Source organism: Pelodiscus sinensis, chromosome 5 (genome assembly GCF_049634645.1).
Source record: "Pelodiscus sinensis isolate JC-2024 chromosome 5, ASM4963464v1, whole genome shotgun sequence".
NCBI classification, from domain to species: Eukaryota; Metazoa; Chordata; order Testudines; family Trionychidae; genus Pelodiscus; species Pelodiscus sinensis.
The window spans coordinates 101,335,063-101,351,262 of NC_134715.1; the positions used below are offsets into that span (position 1 = coordinate 101,335,063).

At 38.2% G+C, this 16,200-nt stretch overlaps 1 protein-coding gene across 2 annotated transcripts; it reads left to right on the forward strand.

Annotated features, from left to right (window-relative positions):
* The first annotated feature begins 2,672 nt into the window (after positions 1–2,672).
* CCKAR (cholecystokinin A receptor) lies at positions 2,673–15,378 on the forward strand. 2 transcript variants are annotated; one of them, XM_075930618.1, is made up of 6 exons: positions 2,673–3,050; positions 3,707–3,958; positions 6,336–6,597; positions 8,747–8,874; positions 9,851–10,337; positions 14,680–15,378. In XM_075930618.1, the coding sequence occupies exons 1-6, from the start codon at positions 2,933–2,935 to the stop codon at positions 14,786–14,788; spliced, it is 1,356 nt and encodes a 451-aa protein (XP_075786733.1). In that variant the 5' UTR covers positions 2,673–2,932; the 3' UTR covers positions 14,789–15,378. The 2 variants fall into 2 exon arrangements, with proteins under 2 accessions (XP_075786733.1, XP_006138242.2); XM_006138180.4 differs by lacking the exon at positions 14,680–15,378 and having other exon boundaries at positions 9,851–13,690.
* Positions 15,379–16,200: the final 822 nt, after the last annotated feature.

Consider the following 16,200-nt stretch of genomic DNA (forward strand, 5'->3'; position numbering starts at 1 on the left):
CCTGGGCTGCTTCTTCCCGCAGGTGCCTCGCCTATTCCCTGTCCTCTGGGAATCCTTACCAGGTTCGCTCCCCTCTCTCGGGCCACGATCTCCCACTATCTCCGTCCCTTGGGAGCCTTCCAGGCCCCCTTTTGAATCTCCCGCCGCCGCGTCCATGCTCTGCCCCTTGCCGGCGTCCCCCGGGCGTCGTGCCCCCGTCCCTTGCAGGGGGACGCCGGTGACGTCATCTCCCAGCACCAACTTGAGCCGGTCCTGCCCACGGTCGTTTCTCCCAGCTGCATCCCAGCCGGGAGGCTTTGGCGCGCCTTCGCTGGCATCGTCCGGCCCCACGGCGCATTCCCCCTCCTGGGTCCCAGGGCTCGCTTGAGTGCTGGGTGCAGCCGTGCTGGTCACCGCCCCATCACAGTGTTTCTTGTGCATCTTGTATTTAAAGGGGCAGCACATCTGCAAGCTAACGCTTTAAATATTCCAGAGCCTAGAATCAACTGTAATGGTAGCTCTGACTTGGTCCCTCTGACATTGACAATGAAAGTGTTCAGTAAATACTGAAATAACTCAAAATTTACTCCTACATTTAAATAACAGCCAGTCTGTCATTTCACGTAATGATTGGTTAGTAACATTGTGACATAGTGGGGGTACCTGGCTGGTTTCTATGCTGCTGGCTCTGGGGTAACCCCCACTGGCTGCCGTGGGTACCAAGACCCAGCAAAACAGGATGAGTCACTATGCAAACCAGTGGCCAGACACCCCCCATGGAGAGGAACAAAGGAAGGTGGAATGCTGCCCTGGCTGGGGGGCAGGGCTGGAAGAGAGTTAGTTAGTTCCTGTCTGGAAAGCAGGGGAGAAGGAGCTGGGGAGGGGGGCTGGGACTCCCCTATCTCAAGGGGAGCACTGAGGCCTCTTAGCCCCAGTTCCTGTAACCAGATTACATCTGTGCTATGCTGTATCCTAGAGGAGCAATAAACCACCCTCAATTCCACTGGCTGGTGGAGTCTGTTTGTGCCATTTCGGGGTGCAGGAGACGGGGAACCCCCAACGCGCCGTCACAAACATCTCTCTGATTTATAATGTAAAAAATGAATTTAAAGGTGAACTTACTGATAGCAACAAAAAAGGAAAAAGGAAGTACTGTAGTTTTTAAGTTGTACTGTATTTTAATGCTATTTCTCTCATGTAAAATTTATAGATTAAATAAATCCCAGAATTTGTAATGCCATAATGTCACAGATAGGTTTGTATTATATATGACATTTCTGCAAAGAGGAAAGAAGTGTTGCCTAGTGGACTTAGCTTATTTCATTCTGATGGGGGTTACATGAAGTATGTTGTAACAGTGATCAAAAATTACCCCAAATTAGAAAATGTATAGAAGTTTGTACAACAAATTGAAAAGGATCATAATAAACCATTTTAAGACCTGAGAGCGATTTAGAAATTATCTGCAGTGTTGCTACATGCTTCCCTCCATATATATTCCAGATAATGTAGCTGTGTATTAGAAGTTGGAGGAAAATAAACCCAGGCACTGCGATTTTGTCATATTGGGTTCTGACGGATATAATCCTATTATTGCTCTGCCTTTTTAAAAATAAATTTCACTTCAATGGAGATATAGCAGGGATGAATTTATTCCATTACTATTCAGTAATTTCTTATAATGAATTATATCTATTCATTTTTCTTTGGCTTACACTAGCTTTGGGTTTACGGACATTGTGGAAATAGAAGAGTGAGGACAGTGTTTGGGGCAAAACATTATCATAATTAGATGTTGTTTATTCGTTGTTGATATTGTAATCCAATTACAGATAATGCAAGTGAAACAGATTTGTGAGACTTTCGCATGAGACCAAACTCAGAAAAATCCACAGGATCCTTCTTATATTAACTAATAATATTTGTATTTCACTTATTATAGGGCCTGATCCAAAGCCTATTGAAGTTGATGGAGAGTTTACCACTGACTTCAGTGGGCTTTGGATCAGGCCCTGATAGTGCTTTCCATATGAGAACCCTATAGTCCTTTCGAGAGGAATAGGACTATCATTATCCCCATTTTACAGAAACCTTAGTGATAAATTACTCCATCTTTTACTTAGCCAGTCTTCTATTTGTACCTAAAGATGTTACTGCATTTTTTCCAAACTTAAAAGAAACTAATTGTTTTTATATAAAGAAATGAAAATGTAGCAAAGCCCGAACTATGTTTTTCCTTTTCTTCATCCTTTTGTTCAGGAATTTTGTATTTTCTCATTAAACATTAGCTGGGAACGTAATTCATTACATCATTTATTGTTCATGATTTGTCTATGGCAATAAGAGATCCACATAGAGAGATATTAAGTATCAGAGGGGTAGCCGTGTTAGTCTGAATCTGCAAAAGCGACGAGGAGTCCTGTGGCACCTTATAGACTAACTGAAGTGTAGGAGCATAAGCTTTCGTGGGCAAAGACCCACTTCGTCAGATGCAGTACATGCATCTGACGAAGTGGGTCTTTGCCCACGAAAGCTTATGCTCCTACACTTCAGTTGATAGAGAGATATTGTAGATGTGTGAGCTGAAACAATCTTGCAAAGGGTTAATTTTGTAATCACTATCTAGTATGTTTATAAACCCAGCACTAACCCAGTCATAGGAGGGGGGCGGATCTACAAGGTACAGAAGAAGACGTGTGTGTACATGTTTTTCTCTCATGCATCTAAACTGCTTTATAGGCTACTAGAATAAGTCTTTTTCATTCTGAACAGAATTCCTTGTACTGGATATTCCTTATGGCTAGCTGAAAAAAAGACTTGCTCAAAAAACCACCCTTGTCAAATCCTTCCACTGCAGATTTCATTCAGGAATTTTTTTGCTCATAGAAAGAATGGGCAGATAATTACAAATCCACCTTTTGCCTCATAGAAGCTAACCTGTGGAGATTGAAGCATGGAAATAGTTGATAGCCTACTTGAGAATGGAACCAATATTTCGGCTCTTCTGTGTGATATTGTCATGGAAAATGATACATTTTTCTGTCTGGATGATTCACCTCATCCTGCTAAAGGTATGTGCAGGAAAATAGGGGTTTTTTTTTCAGACAGCACCAGTTTCACCTGAAGGCAGACTGGTGAATATTTCAAGAAAAACAGGTACACAAGGTTTGTTGGTGAGGCAGTGTGAAAATAACCATTTGTTGCTCAGGATAATAAAAAGGCAAGTAAGAACTTCATAGATCCTGTCTTCCAGTTTATAAATACATCTAGTGAGCAATATGAAGTTAGAATAGAATGTAAACGGTACTATTAATTGTTTAATGAAGCAATTTTATTTTGTTCTCAAATAATTCTGTAACAATTAAGTTATCCGATCTAATGAAGTATGTGGAAATAATTGACATGAAATTATAATGCTATAGGTAGCTGCTAGAAAAAAATGCTCATGTGTTAAAATAATATAGATTGTCCTAATTCTTATTTCTTATTTCTCAAAGAACAGTTCAGGAACGTCAGAATCAGCCCCATGATTTCTAATTTCCACCAGTTTTAGATTGGTGTAATGACAGGACTCCAGTAGAATTGCATATGTGAGATAAGAATCAGGTCTACTGACTTGAATGATGAGCAGTTTCCACCTTTTGGTTAAGGGATAAAAATGATACAAGTTAATTAGTTTTATGATTTACATATTTCTTAACTGGTTCTTCACTGTGACAATTTTCAGATTTACATCAGACAGTTCGGATTCTGCTATATTCATTGATATTTTTGCTCAGTGTCTTGGGGAACACACTGGTAATTACAGTGTTGATAAGAAACAAAAGGATGAGGACCGTCACTAATATATTTTTGCTGTCACTGGCTGTCAGCGACCTAATGCTTTGCCTTTTCTGCATGCCTTTCACCCTCATTCCCAACTTGCTGAAGGATTTTATATTTGGTATTGCTGTTTGTAAAACTGCAACCTACTTCATGGGTAAGTCTCTGAATTTTATACCTATTTTAAAAAATAACCCGTAAAGTTTGTGAGATACTAAAGAAGGGACAGATCCTTTGAGGTGTCAAACACTCTCAACACCTACTAAACAGGACTGATTGGACATGATCACCATATTGGAAAGATCAGCACTAAGGAACAAAAGTAGCCCAGTCACATGAAGATGGAAACCCCCCACCCCTCATATTCTATAAAACCCTTTTTCTTCATTAAAGTTTGACTTAAATTGCTATAAAAAGACATGCGTGTTGGAACAATTTTTATAGTGAGGGTGCTGGGAGCCATTGAACCAAACTGTAAACCCTGCATATAATGAAATTCACTTCAAATCAAGAGGTGTAACAGCAAACTCCAGCATCCTTCAGCATCCATGTAAAAAGATATTAGTAAAAGAGTCGTCCCTATAATTAGCAAAAATTCTCCCTGTGTGCTGTAAGCAGTCATCTCTGATCACATTGATGACAAAAGTTAGTACTGTTGTTAGAGCTGCAGAGTCAGAGCATGGGGACAAAATCCTGCAATATGCTGAGTTCTTTTGTCTCATCCAACAAAACACTTCAGCATACACTTAAATTAGAGACATTCTTAAGCTTTTTGCTGGATCAAGCTCAGAAACTTGCAGTCAAGCCCTGGAGAGGAGTTGGATTTATTCCTTCTTGCATATCATTAACAAAATCATTATTATTCTAATTACAGGGCAAATACAAGATTGCACAAAAGTAACCAATGGCAGAATTTGGTCCACAGAATTTCTCTGCTGTTAACAAATGAGAAGGGGAAAAATTCCCCAACATTTTTATTTTGCAATCCCACATGGGTTTTGCATGGCTGTCAGGACAAATGGCTTTTTATTTGTTAACTGATGAGAAATGACCAAGAATCAGTTAGAGCAACAAATATAGAGCCATATGATCCTATTTTTCAAGAGACATATTTTACAGACCACTACCACTTTCAATACACTTTGGCTTCATCTGCCTCCCATTATAAAAGTGGTTCTGTGGACAGACTGATTTATAAATTATCTGGATAGGTGATACTGTCTCAACTTTATAGATTTAATTTTGAAAAATGTAAAAAGAAAAGGGAGAATTCTGAAAGGTTTATGCTATCTCAAAATGAGACAGCAATTAATTACAAGAACCTCTGAATTTCTGTTTAACCAGTGCCCTTGAAAACAGTGATGTAATGTGAAAATACATTTTGAAAGTGTGGGAATGGGAAGTCAACATCTTTCCTTAGATATAAATCAATAATACTAAAGGTTGTATTTAAATAAGTAATAAATTACTGACATAAACATCATAAAATTACTAAAGCATTGTATTTTTCGTGTTCCAATGTAAGTATATACATATATAAAGTGAACATATTCTAATGAAGTTTTGTAATTATAGAATTAATTTTATTTAAGAATCAGAAGGCAAATTGTCCCCAGATAGCTTTATCTGGGTTAACAGTGGAACTATAATGAAAATAATCATGTCACCCATGTACTTCAGCTGTCATTTTAGGTGTAGGAAGATTGTGAATATGAATCACTAATTTTTTTCAAAGTAAACCAAAATAAAAAAATTCATATGTTATATTTTTGGTCAAAATATGTACCCAGTAAAGGTAATTTTAGAACATAACATTTTGTATGACGTAAATTTAAGGATAAGGAATATTTCTAGTCATACAGTAAACATAACAGAGGTACACAGTGAAAACAAAACCGCATATTGCATTGAAAATTTGCAGTACTGTATATAGCAAGGAGGAGAAATTAATGAACATTTTATAGTAAATGAGTTTAATTCCTACTGAATGACTCCAGTTTTTAGCCAGTGTGACTCGACAAAAGTCTGAAAACATAACTGCATTTTTTTTACTTAACATTACTTCCTGGTTTGATAAAATTATCAAACAAGACACTGGCTTTTAAAAAATTAAAACTATAATTATACTTGATTTACTGCTTTGTTTCTCCAGATTCACACCAGTGTAACTTCACTGATTTCAAAGTGCCTGGCTATGTTTATGTGAAGTTTACTAGTGTAAAAACTGGAGTAATATAGAGATGAATCGGGATCAAAGTACTTTATTTGATAGCAGTTGCCTGCTTTGATGGAACTAAGTTAAAAAACATCAATTATTTTTCATACACATCAGTAATTAAACAAGCATAAATCTGGAGCATCACAATGGTGAATCAAGTCCACCATTATTAACTGAATTATTGATTTGTTAAAATACTATAATAAGGCTATATTTTCATTGTTTTGCATATGTGCATGAAAACTTAACATATTTATCTACAACAAGCACCATCAGCCTTTTAAAACAAGAACCCATTTCTTTGTTTTACATTTAGGTGTTTCAGTAAGTGTATCAACGTTCAACCTGGTTGCCATATCTTTAGAAAGGTACAGTGCTATTTGCAAACCCTTGCAGTCCAGGGTATGGCAGACAAAATCTCATGCCTTGAAAGTGATTGCTGCTACTTGGTGTGTCTCCTTTACCATCATGTCACCATACCCAATTTACAGCAAACTAGTGCCTTTTACAAAACAGAATAACAGCACAGCTAACATGTGTCGCTTCCTTTGGCCAAGCAATGTCACTCAGCAGTCCTGGTAAGATATAATCGACTGTTAATATTGTAATTATCAGGCAGAAAATAGGATTACATACTAGCATTAAGCCTGTTGAAAATCAATTATTAATCATTAGTGATTGTTTATAATTCTTGTATGCTTGTTTAAAAAGTCACAAGAATTTCTATTTTTAATTGCTGCTTTTTTGTTTTTAAAAATACTTATTTTTGCTTCCCATATGGGTGATATAAATAACAGGCCAGTGATCCTCAAACAGTAGTCTATGAAACTACCATTACCGCTGAAAATAAGGCATCTCAGACTTCCAGCAGTGAGCCTTTTTGTTAGTATTGCTCCATCTGTTTTATTTTTTGTATGTCCAGAGGATTTGTTTATTTTAACAATCTTTCTAAAAGCTTCACAATCCAAGACTGATTCTTTTTTTTTTTTTGCATTTCTTTGATGTAATTTCAATTGTGAACAAATATGATGACATAAAAATTGGAGAAGCAGCAAATGTACCTGAGAGCAGAGCAAATCTAGTAATCTAGAGAGATTAGCACAGAGGGGGCTGTGGGTTATTAGGGAAGAGTCCACACCAAGGGGGAGTGAATAAATGGCACAGAAACAACAAAGGGACACAATCAAGGAATTGCATTAAAGCAAGCTCATTTTTTACTCCGTAATTCTGCGCTAATATTTCTTTTTGCCTGTAACCAAGCACTTTATTTGGTGCAGGAAAGATATAGGATTTTTGCTACTGTATTTAGTGAGAGGCAGAACAGGTCTTTAGTTTGCACCACCTATATATAGTGAATCCATATAAACATCCATTTGATGGTTCCTGTCAGCCTCTTGTAACTGTTTAGTCTTTAAGGTGCTACTAAACTATTTGTTGTGTTTTAAGTTTTTCCTGTTACAGACTAACTCAGCTACCCCGCTGAAGCTTATCTACTCACTTTCTCTCTTTTTTTCTTCCTCCCCTCCTTTTTTTTTTTTTTTTCTTTTTTTCCTTTTCCCCCTTCCTCCTCCCCTTTTTTTATTTTTGGATCTGGACTTCTAACACTCCTTTCATCTGAAGAAGTGGGTTGTGCCCATGAAAGCTCATGATACTATTTACATATTTCGTTAGTGTTTAAGGTGCTATTAGACTATTTGATGTACAAAGAGAAAAGTTAAAAGGCCAAATTCTGTGCTCAGTTATACCAGCACGAATGCAGAGCAATTCCCATGAATTTGCAGCAATGTTCCTGCAAGGAGAAAATGTTTAAGCTCAAACATATATGATTGATTTGTTAATAAAATACCTGAAAGCAAAATACTTGTGGGTACCATTAGGAAAACTGCTTATATTTTGTATTTCGTATATGGTATATTTGCACATATGCAATGTGTAATCAAATACTAAATGATTTTACTTAAGGTGGAATCTCTCCTATGGAATGGGTTCAACCCAAAAAAGTAACAGCCCAAGCAGAACCATCTTTCCTTCAGATTCTGTATGAGGCTGGAGTGGAATGAAGTGCACCACCTTCCTAGTGCTTGCTTGCCTCTAAAGGACACGCTCCTCTGGGGCAGTGCAGGAGGGGCAGGCCACTATTGCACTCCATGTATGTAATTATCCAGTTTGATGGGGAGGATGAAAGGTGAAACCATTCTGACCAGGTCCCAAACTCAGACCTCTCCCCTAAGTCTGTAACATCTGTAATAAGGCAAAATGGGAGAAGCTAGACACCCAGCCAACATGATGAACCAGGACCCAAAATTTCTCTTGACAGTTAATGGCCAATATCAGCATCTCACTTAAACATGGGTAACTGCTCATTTGAATTCGTACTGGCTAAGTTTCTATATCATAAAACCACCACCAACAGCACCACAATTCTGGTCTCAGCAGAGGACGGGTATTGAATAGACAAAGACACTGAAGTATCTTTTTAGCCTTTAGTCCCCCCTAGGGCTGAGACGCCTTGGGTGGACAGTGTGGAGAAGCCAGCTGTACTGTTGTTCCCATTGTACTATTTCTATGGAGAAAAGGAGGATTCCAGCTTCCCGAGTTGCCAATACAGTACCTCTCATAAGCCCTAAAACATTTCACCCAGATCTTTTAACAACAAACTAAAATATACAGCTGCTTCTCTGTATTTCTGATGTTCCCTAATTTCAGTCCTTTTTGCGGCTTCCTCAGGTACATTTTCCTACTACTCATACTCTTTCTTATACCTGGGATTGTAATGATGATTGCATATGGCTTAATATCATTGGAACTATACAGAGGAATAAAGTTTGATATCAGTCAAAGAAAATCATCACGAGGTAACAGAATATTTGCATTTGTTTGTGTTTTATTTTAAGTTTATTTTTGAAGATGTGATTAGTAGAGCTGAGTCAATAATTCTAGAAATGCCACCTCTTTTTTGTTTTCAAAAGTACTCTATGTATATGTTAATTCAAATTATTGGCAAATTTCTTCGGTGAATAATCCTTTATTGACAGATTATTTGCAAAGAAATGAGACTGATATATGTAATTTCCCAATGTGTTAGTTACATAAACCAAGTGGATATTATTTCTGGTCACAGATTACATTATTTTTGCCATAATGCAATATGACAGGAACTGTAAATTTAACCTACAAAAATACAATTAAAAAACTAGGTCCAGCAGATATTTAAGCATTCAATCTTAATGTTCCTTTTTTTTTTTTTTTTGGACAATTTTCACTATAGGGCTATGTCTAGACTGCAAGCCTCTTTCGAAATAGGGCTATGTCTAGACTGCAAGCAGTACTTTCGAAAAAGCAAGCCGCTTTTTCGAAAGAAAGCAGCGAGTGAGTCTGGATGCTCTCTTTCTAAAAAGCCCTGCTGGCATTCAAGAACGCCTTTTTTCGAAAGAGCACTTTCGAAAAAAGGCGTTCTTCCTTGTGAAATGAGGTTTACCGTCGTCGAAAGAAAAGCCGCATTCTTTCGATTTAATTTCGAAAGAACGCGGCTGCAGTCTAGACGCAGGTGAAGTTTTTTCGAAAAAAGGCTACTTTTTCGAAAAAAACCCTGAGTCTGGACACAGCCTAGTAGAGAGATTTAGATGTTCATGAAAAACGAACACTAGATGGTCACAAAAATGACAATCAAAATTCACTTTAGAATTGGAACAGTTTTTACCAGTAGTTGCTCAGCATCCATGAAGGATTTTGTCAAAATTTAGATTCCACTAATCTGTATTTTGAATCACATTGTATTTTGAATGTTCTGTGTTATATATTTATGTGAGTGCTGCTGATTTGTACATACAGAAAGAAAAGCCAGCACCAGCAGCAACAAATATGAGGATGGAGATGGATGCTACATGCAGAAAACCAAAAAGAAGAGAAAAATGCCATTACAACAGCTTTCTGCCAGCAGCAGCACCAAAGTAGACAGAGTGAGAAGTACCAGCTCAGCAGCCAACTTGATGGCCAAGAAGCTTGTTATCCGCATGTTGATGGTGATTGTGATTTTGTTTTTCCTCTGCTGGACTCCCATCTTCAGTGTAAATGCCTGGCGTGCATTTGACACCGCATCAGCAGATCAGCTTCTCTCAGGAGCTCCAATCTCCTTTATTCATTTGCTCTCCTACACTTCCGCCTGCGTGAACCCCATCATCTACTGCTTCATGAACAAGCGCTTCCGCATGGGCTTTCTGGCCACTTTCTCCTGCTGTGCCAAGCAAAAGCTTCCAGTAACAAGAGGAGAGGTTGGAGATGAGGAGGAGGGGAAGACCACAGGGGCGTCTCTCTCCAGGTACTCTTACACACACATGAATGCATCTGCTCCCCCATGAATTACTGCAGAAAAGGAGAGACTACACATGGGCAAAAGAAATTCATGCCCCATCTTGATCATTGGTCTTGGAAAAGACAAATAAGGGTTGATAGGTAACATGACATAGTTCTGAAGAGATGTAAACATCACAATTAAGCAAGCAGCTGGTAGGAAATGCCTTAGGAACTATCTGGTCTATGGACACTATGATGGTCTATGCTTCATGTCACCTACATTTCTAAAGAAACAAGAGCTATTAGCTCTGTGGAGGTAAGGGACTTTGCAAACAGCCCTACAGCATGGTGTATTTGTATTAAAGTCTCTCCTACAAATATTCTAAAAATTGTGGGGGTCCTTTCCATTGACAGTTTGGCTCACCCTTTTGATGCAAAAGTGCAGTTCTTAGATTCCATTCAGAGTCTCTCTTAACATTTCCAACACACTAACAGATTGCCAAAGGATTAATGCCCACAAAACAGATATCAGACAAGATCACAAAGAGAAAACAGTTTCTTGCCACTTTAACCAGAAAGGACACTCTCTAAATGACTTAGCCACCTGCATTCTGCTACAAAGACCTTTTACATCTGCACTTGAAAGGGAATCCTCTGAACTGTCATTCATGTTAAAATTCGACACTTATCACCAAGGACTTAACAAGACTTTGAACTTTCTCACCCATTACCAAGACAGTTTCCCCAATTATCACCTGTAATACCATTAACTCACAAACATCCCACTCTCCCTACCTTTAATATCAGCAATTCACAGACACTTACCTTCCTTCCTCCCCCTTCCCACCCCCCCCCCCGCATCCCCCTTCTGTTCTGCAATGTGATTTGTCCTTTTCATATTTGTTCATTTTTTTTAATTGTATCCTTTGGTATATATGGTTGTGACTACTTTCTTCCACTATTTGATCTGAGGAAGTGGGTCTGGCCCACGAAAGCTCATCATCTAATAAACCATCTTGTTAGTCTTTAAAGTGCTACATTGTCCTGCATTTTGCTTCAACTAACAGATTGGGGTTCCTTAACAGTCCCGATTACAGATTTCTATGTGCATGTTTTATGGTTAAATACCAATTCCATGAAATCAAAACCTGATAATCTGTTGGCTGTTTTCATCACACTGTTTGTCACCCTTATTTTAGCTGAGCTAACCACTCTTTGAAATTCTTGCCTTCCTAGTCAGTTAAAAAGAGAGCATTGCTGGAGAGAAGGAAAGGCTACTGATCCAAAGCCATGGGTCAAGGACATTTTTAAAGTAGATTTATTTATATTTTTTAAAAAGTGAATAATAGAAATAAACATTAGCAACTTTAAAGGCAGATGAAATACATTTCTTCTAGACAGCAGCCTATGACAGCTTTTGAAGCTATTATAAGTGTAGTGACAGTTTTACATATTTTAGCTTTAAACAGCAAGTGGAATGTCTAAGGGCCTGACTTTTGAAAGTGGCTTTCTTCTGAGCACATACTTTTCAGCACCAGTGCATGCATGAGACACATTCTAACAGCGGCCCAGTTGAGTGTGTGGAAATGCTATTATCTGCACATATAGGTGCTTGTGACAACTTTGTTCATATACAAAGAATACTGGGATGAAATCCTTTTGAAAAATCAGGCCTGAGATATTAAACGTAAATTAATTTAGTAAACGTAAATTGTTGCAATACCAGATTTTAAGCATATCACAACCACATTGTGATATGAAAGTAGAAATTATTAAATGGAGAAAAGAAAACAATAAAAGGGAAGGACTGAAGAACTGGATAGATGCCAGAAATGTCTATGGATTTATGTGGAGATTAAGGAAAGATTTCTCTCTCCCAATATACATATATGTGTATAAATATGTTATAGACTAGAAAGAGACATGAATTGTGTGCTTTATCTGTGGTTTTTTTAATGTAAGGAATCCAATATCCTCTTAATTGTTCAGTGTTTGTGTGAGCTTGGGTATTCGAACAATACACATAGTTCTCCAGAACAGGACAGTCAATCTTACATAATTTATACTGTATTTTATTTTGCTTTGTGAGTGCTTCTTGTTGAAGATTCCTCTATCTTTCTAGTTTAGAAAATGTAATTTAAAAAAAAATTGGTATGAGATAGATATTAGGCTTTGGTAGAAAATAGAAAGTAGATATGGATGTTAAAGGCAAGCACTGTCAAGGTTTCTAATCTTAAAATTTGACCTCTTCCAGATAGATTTTAAATTGGAGTAGCACTACTCCTATACTTGTGCTAACATTCTTGACACTGATATGATCCTCTGTGCTTATTTGGCATAACTACTACTGATTTTTCCTATTCATGAAAGTTTTTCCTAAGTAAGTGTATGTCTACACTTGCTCCCTAGTTTGAACTAGGGATGCAAATGTAGGCGACCAAAATTGCTAATGAAGCGGGGATTTAAATATCCCATGCTTCATTAGCATGATCTTGCCGGTGCATTACTCCGCTCAATAGCTGTTAAGAAAGCGAAAGTGCACACCAGGACACGTTAGTTTTCGAACCCCTTGGTTTGAATTAACGTTACTCCTCATTTAAATCCCCGCTTCATTAGCAATTTCAGTTGCCTACATTTGCATCCCTAGTTCAAACTAAGGAGCAAGTGTAGACATACCCTTATGTAGGCATATCCTAAGGGTGGAAGATAGACCCCAGCCTTGGATTCAGAGCTCCGAATTTATAGCTATACAGCAAGTTGAAATTGTTAAACAAAACCACCTATGTTAATTTTAGCTTCAGTCCAGAATCCACTGGGTAGAGAAACAATTTTTTAAAAATTGAAAAGAACAGTAGGAAAAAATTAATAATTTCAAATTGGAAATATATATCATTCCATAGACATACCAAAAAAAAAAAACCCAAACCATTTTCTATTTAAAAACATAGTTGACAGTGTTCTTTTAATGTCTCAAAGTAAATATGATTCTGTACCTTCAGAGATTTAAATCTGTTGTAAAATATAGTTTATAAATGGTTATTTGTGTAAAGAAATCACATATTTACAATAAATGTGAATAATGCTAACTATATTCAGTTTAAAGATAAGATGTAGTTTGGAGTGTTATGTCCAATATAGGTCAATATTCCTATTATAATGTAATTTTTCTGGTACAGTCAGAATATATTTACTGGCATGCACACTATCCCACCACACTGATTTACTTGGCACAATGCTTGTTTTGAGGGGAAAGCGATGCTGGCTCCATGTCTATAGATGAAAAGCATAATGAAGCAAAGGTTCATTTTGCTCATTGGGTCCACATGGCTTGCAGCACTAGTGGTCCAGAATATGAACGTAGGGAGACTCTGATTGTTGTGATGGGAGGAGATAGAATAGGAATGAGGCAGGGGGAAGAAAGGATGAAAAGAAAGAAACAGGGTAAATACACCAATGAATAAGGCCTGGCTGCAATCAATGAATAAGGAATAATCAGGGAATGGAAGTGAAGCTTACCTATTTTATGTTTGAAGGATACATGCTAGAGCTAGGGGGGAAATATTGTTTATTCACTAAAAAATGTATTTTTGGATACACAAAACTGGTTACAAATTCAGGCAAAATTCAGCAAATTATAGAAAGGATGTCCCTATAGAAAGGATGTGGATGCATTAGAGAGTGTCCAGCAGAGGGCAACCAAAATTATTAGGGGACTGGAGCACATGACCTACGAGAAGAGGCTGAGGAATTTGGGCTTATTTAGTCTGCAGAAGCGAAGAGTGAAGGGGGATTTGATAGCAGCCTTCAACTTCCTGAAGGGAGGTTCCAGAGAGGATGGAGAGAGGCTGTTCTCAGTAGTTACGGATGGGAGAACAAGGAACAATGATCTCAAGTTACAGTGTGGGGAGGTCTAGGTTGGATATTAGGGAAAACTATTTCACTAGGAGGGTGGTGAAGCACTGGAATGGGTTACCTAGGGAGGTGGTGGAATCTACATCCCTAAAGGTTCTTAAGTCCCGGCTTGACAAAACCCTGACTGGGATAATTTAGTTGGGGTTGGTCCTGCTTGGAGCTAGGGGCTGATTTGACGGCCTCCAGAGGTCTCTTCTAGCCCTAGGATTCTATGATTCTATTAAATGATTTTGGATGAATAGAAAACTAACAGTTTATTTCAATATTTTGAAACAGAAAGTTTGATTTTTTTTGTTCTTGTGATGTTTTGGTTGGGAAATTTAGATTTATTACAAAAAAAATTAAATGGGATTAAACACATGGTAACATAACATAAAAGGAAAAAATGAAGGAAAAATCCTTGGTTTGAGAAGCTTTGTTCAACCCCCAATTTTGTTTGTTTTTGTTTGTTTCAGTGAGAAAAAAAGGAAAAAATCATTTTTGGATCAATCCCTAGCCAATCTGTTGAGAATTTTTTGGATTCTGCCATGGAACCAAAAGAACCCCATAGTCACACAGCACTAGGATGTACATGTGCTTGCTTTTTTAAAGTAGAAACTTATCTTTCCAGGAAATCTCAGTGACCTAGATACCCGAGTTCCTATGCCTGAATCTGGTTAGCCTTAAATCAATCTATTTCTGGGGATACACCTACTTTTCTAAAAGCATCTATTTCCCACTGTTGTGTCGCCCTCTCCTTCCCAGTCTTCTGGCTGATAAAGTCTCAGGACTTTCCCTACCCTGGAGTCTTTTCCTATTATACCACACATGCTATGGGGCCTGATTTTGTATGTCCCAAAGGCAAATCAAAAATCAATTCCCTGCACGCACACTCCCAAATCCCCTTGCAAGCTAATTCCTCTCTATATACAAAACACCACAAAATCTGCTCATAATCTCCTTGCCCACACATACCCAGCTGCTTTATCTCTAGACTATTACAATGGGCTTTATCTGAAGCTACCTTTAAAGAGATTCTGAACTTAAATGCACCAATAACTTCTCAAAGCTCAGTTTGGTGGTTAACAAACAATACCTTCGTACAACAGATGATTACTTTATGGTGGTTCATACTGTTACAATGCCACGATCCATCAGCAAAGGGCACAGCAGAAAAGTAAATAAATAAAACAAACATTTACAAACATAATCTAGCCTCCCACTTTTCCTGCTTATGCGTGCACCTCTCAGAATGCTTGCTAGAAACAAGGAAGTCTTTTTTCCTCATTCTTGGCTAGAATTTTTGGGGTGAGGAAGGAAACGGAAGGCGTCATTCATGGTTTTTAAAGGGACAAGAAAGGATCGTGCATGAGCTCTTGCATAATATAGCACAGTAGTTCCCAATCTTTTTTATACTGAGGACCGGTAAACCTATTCACAAGCTTTTGGAGGACCGGTAACATTTATTTGCATATTTCCCTATTCATTAAGCAAATGATGAATATGCAGATAAATTGTGTGTCCAGCGCCGGATGCTCTGCATCGGTGCGCACGGCGCCCAGCCTTCAACCTAGGCCCTAGCACTTGACAGATCTAGACCCGCCTCCCAGGAGCACGACCAGCAGACCTGCCATGGCGGCGGGCTCCCTTCCAAGAGGGCCATGCCGCCGCACTCTGCAGTGCGGGGTGCTGCTACCCCGTCACACAAATTAATAGGATCATGCGCAATAATTTTTCTAAGGACCGGTATTTTTTTTCTAAGGACCAGTACAGGGCCACGGACCACACTTTGGGAAACACTGACATAGCACACAGCATTTTACTCAGTGATTTTTGCATTAAGGCAAATAACTTGCAGTTGAACTACAGAATAACTGTCTTTTAGATCTCTCCTTGTAAATCTCATCCTTCATCTGATGAAGTGGGTCTTACCCACAAAAGCTCATGATTCTATATATTTTTGTTAGTCTCTAACGGCACATCTGTATAGCTGGTCT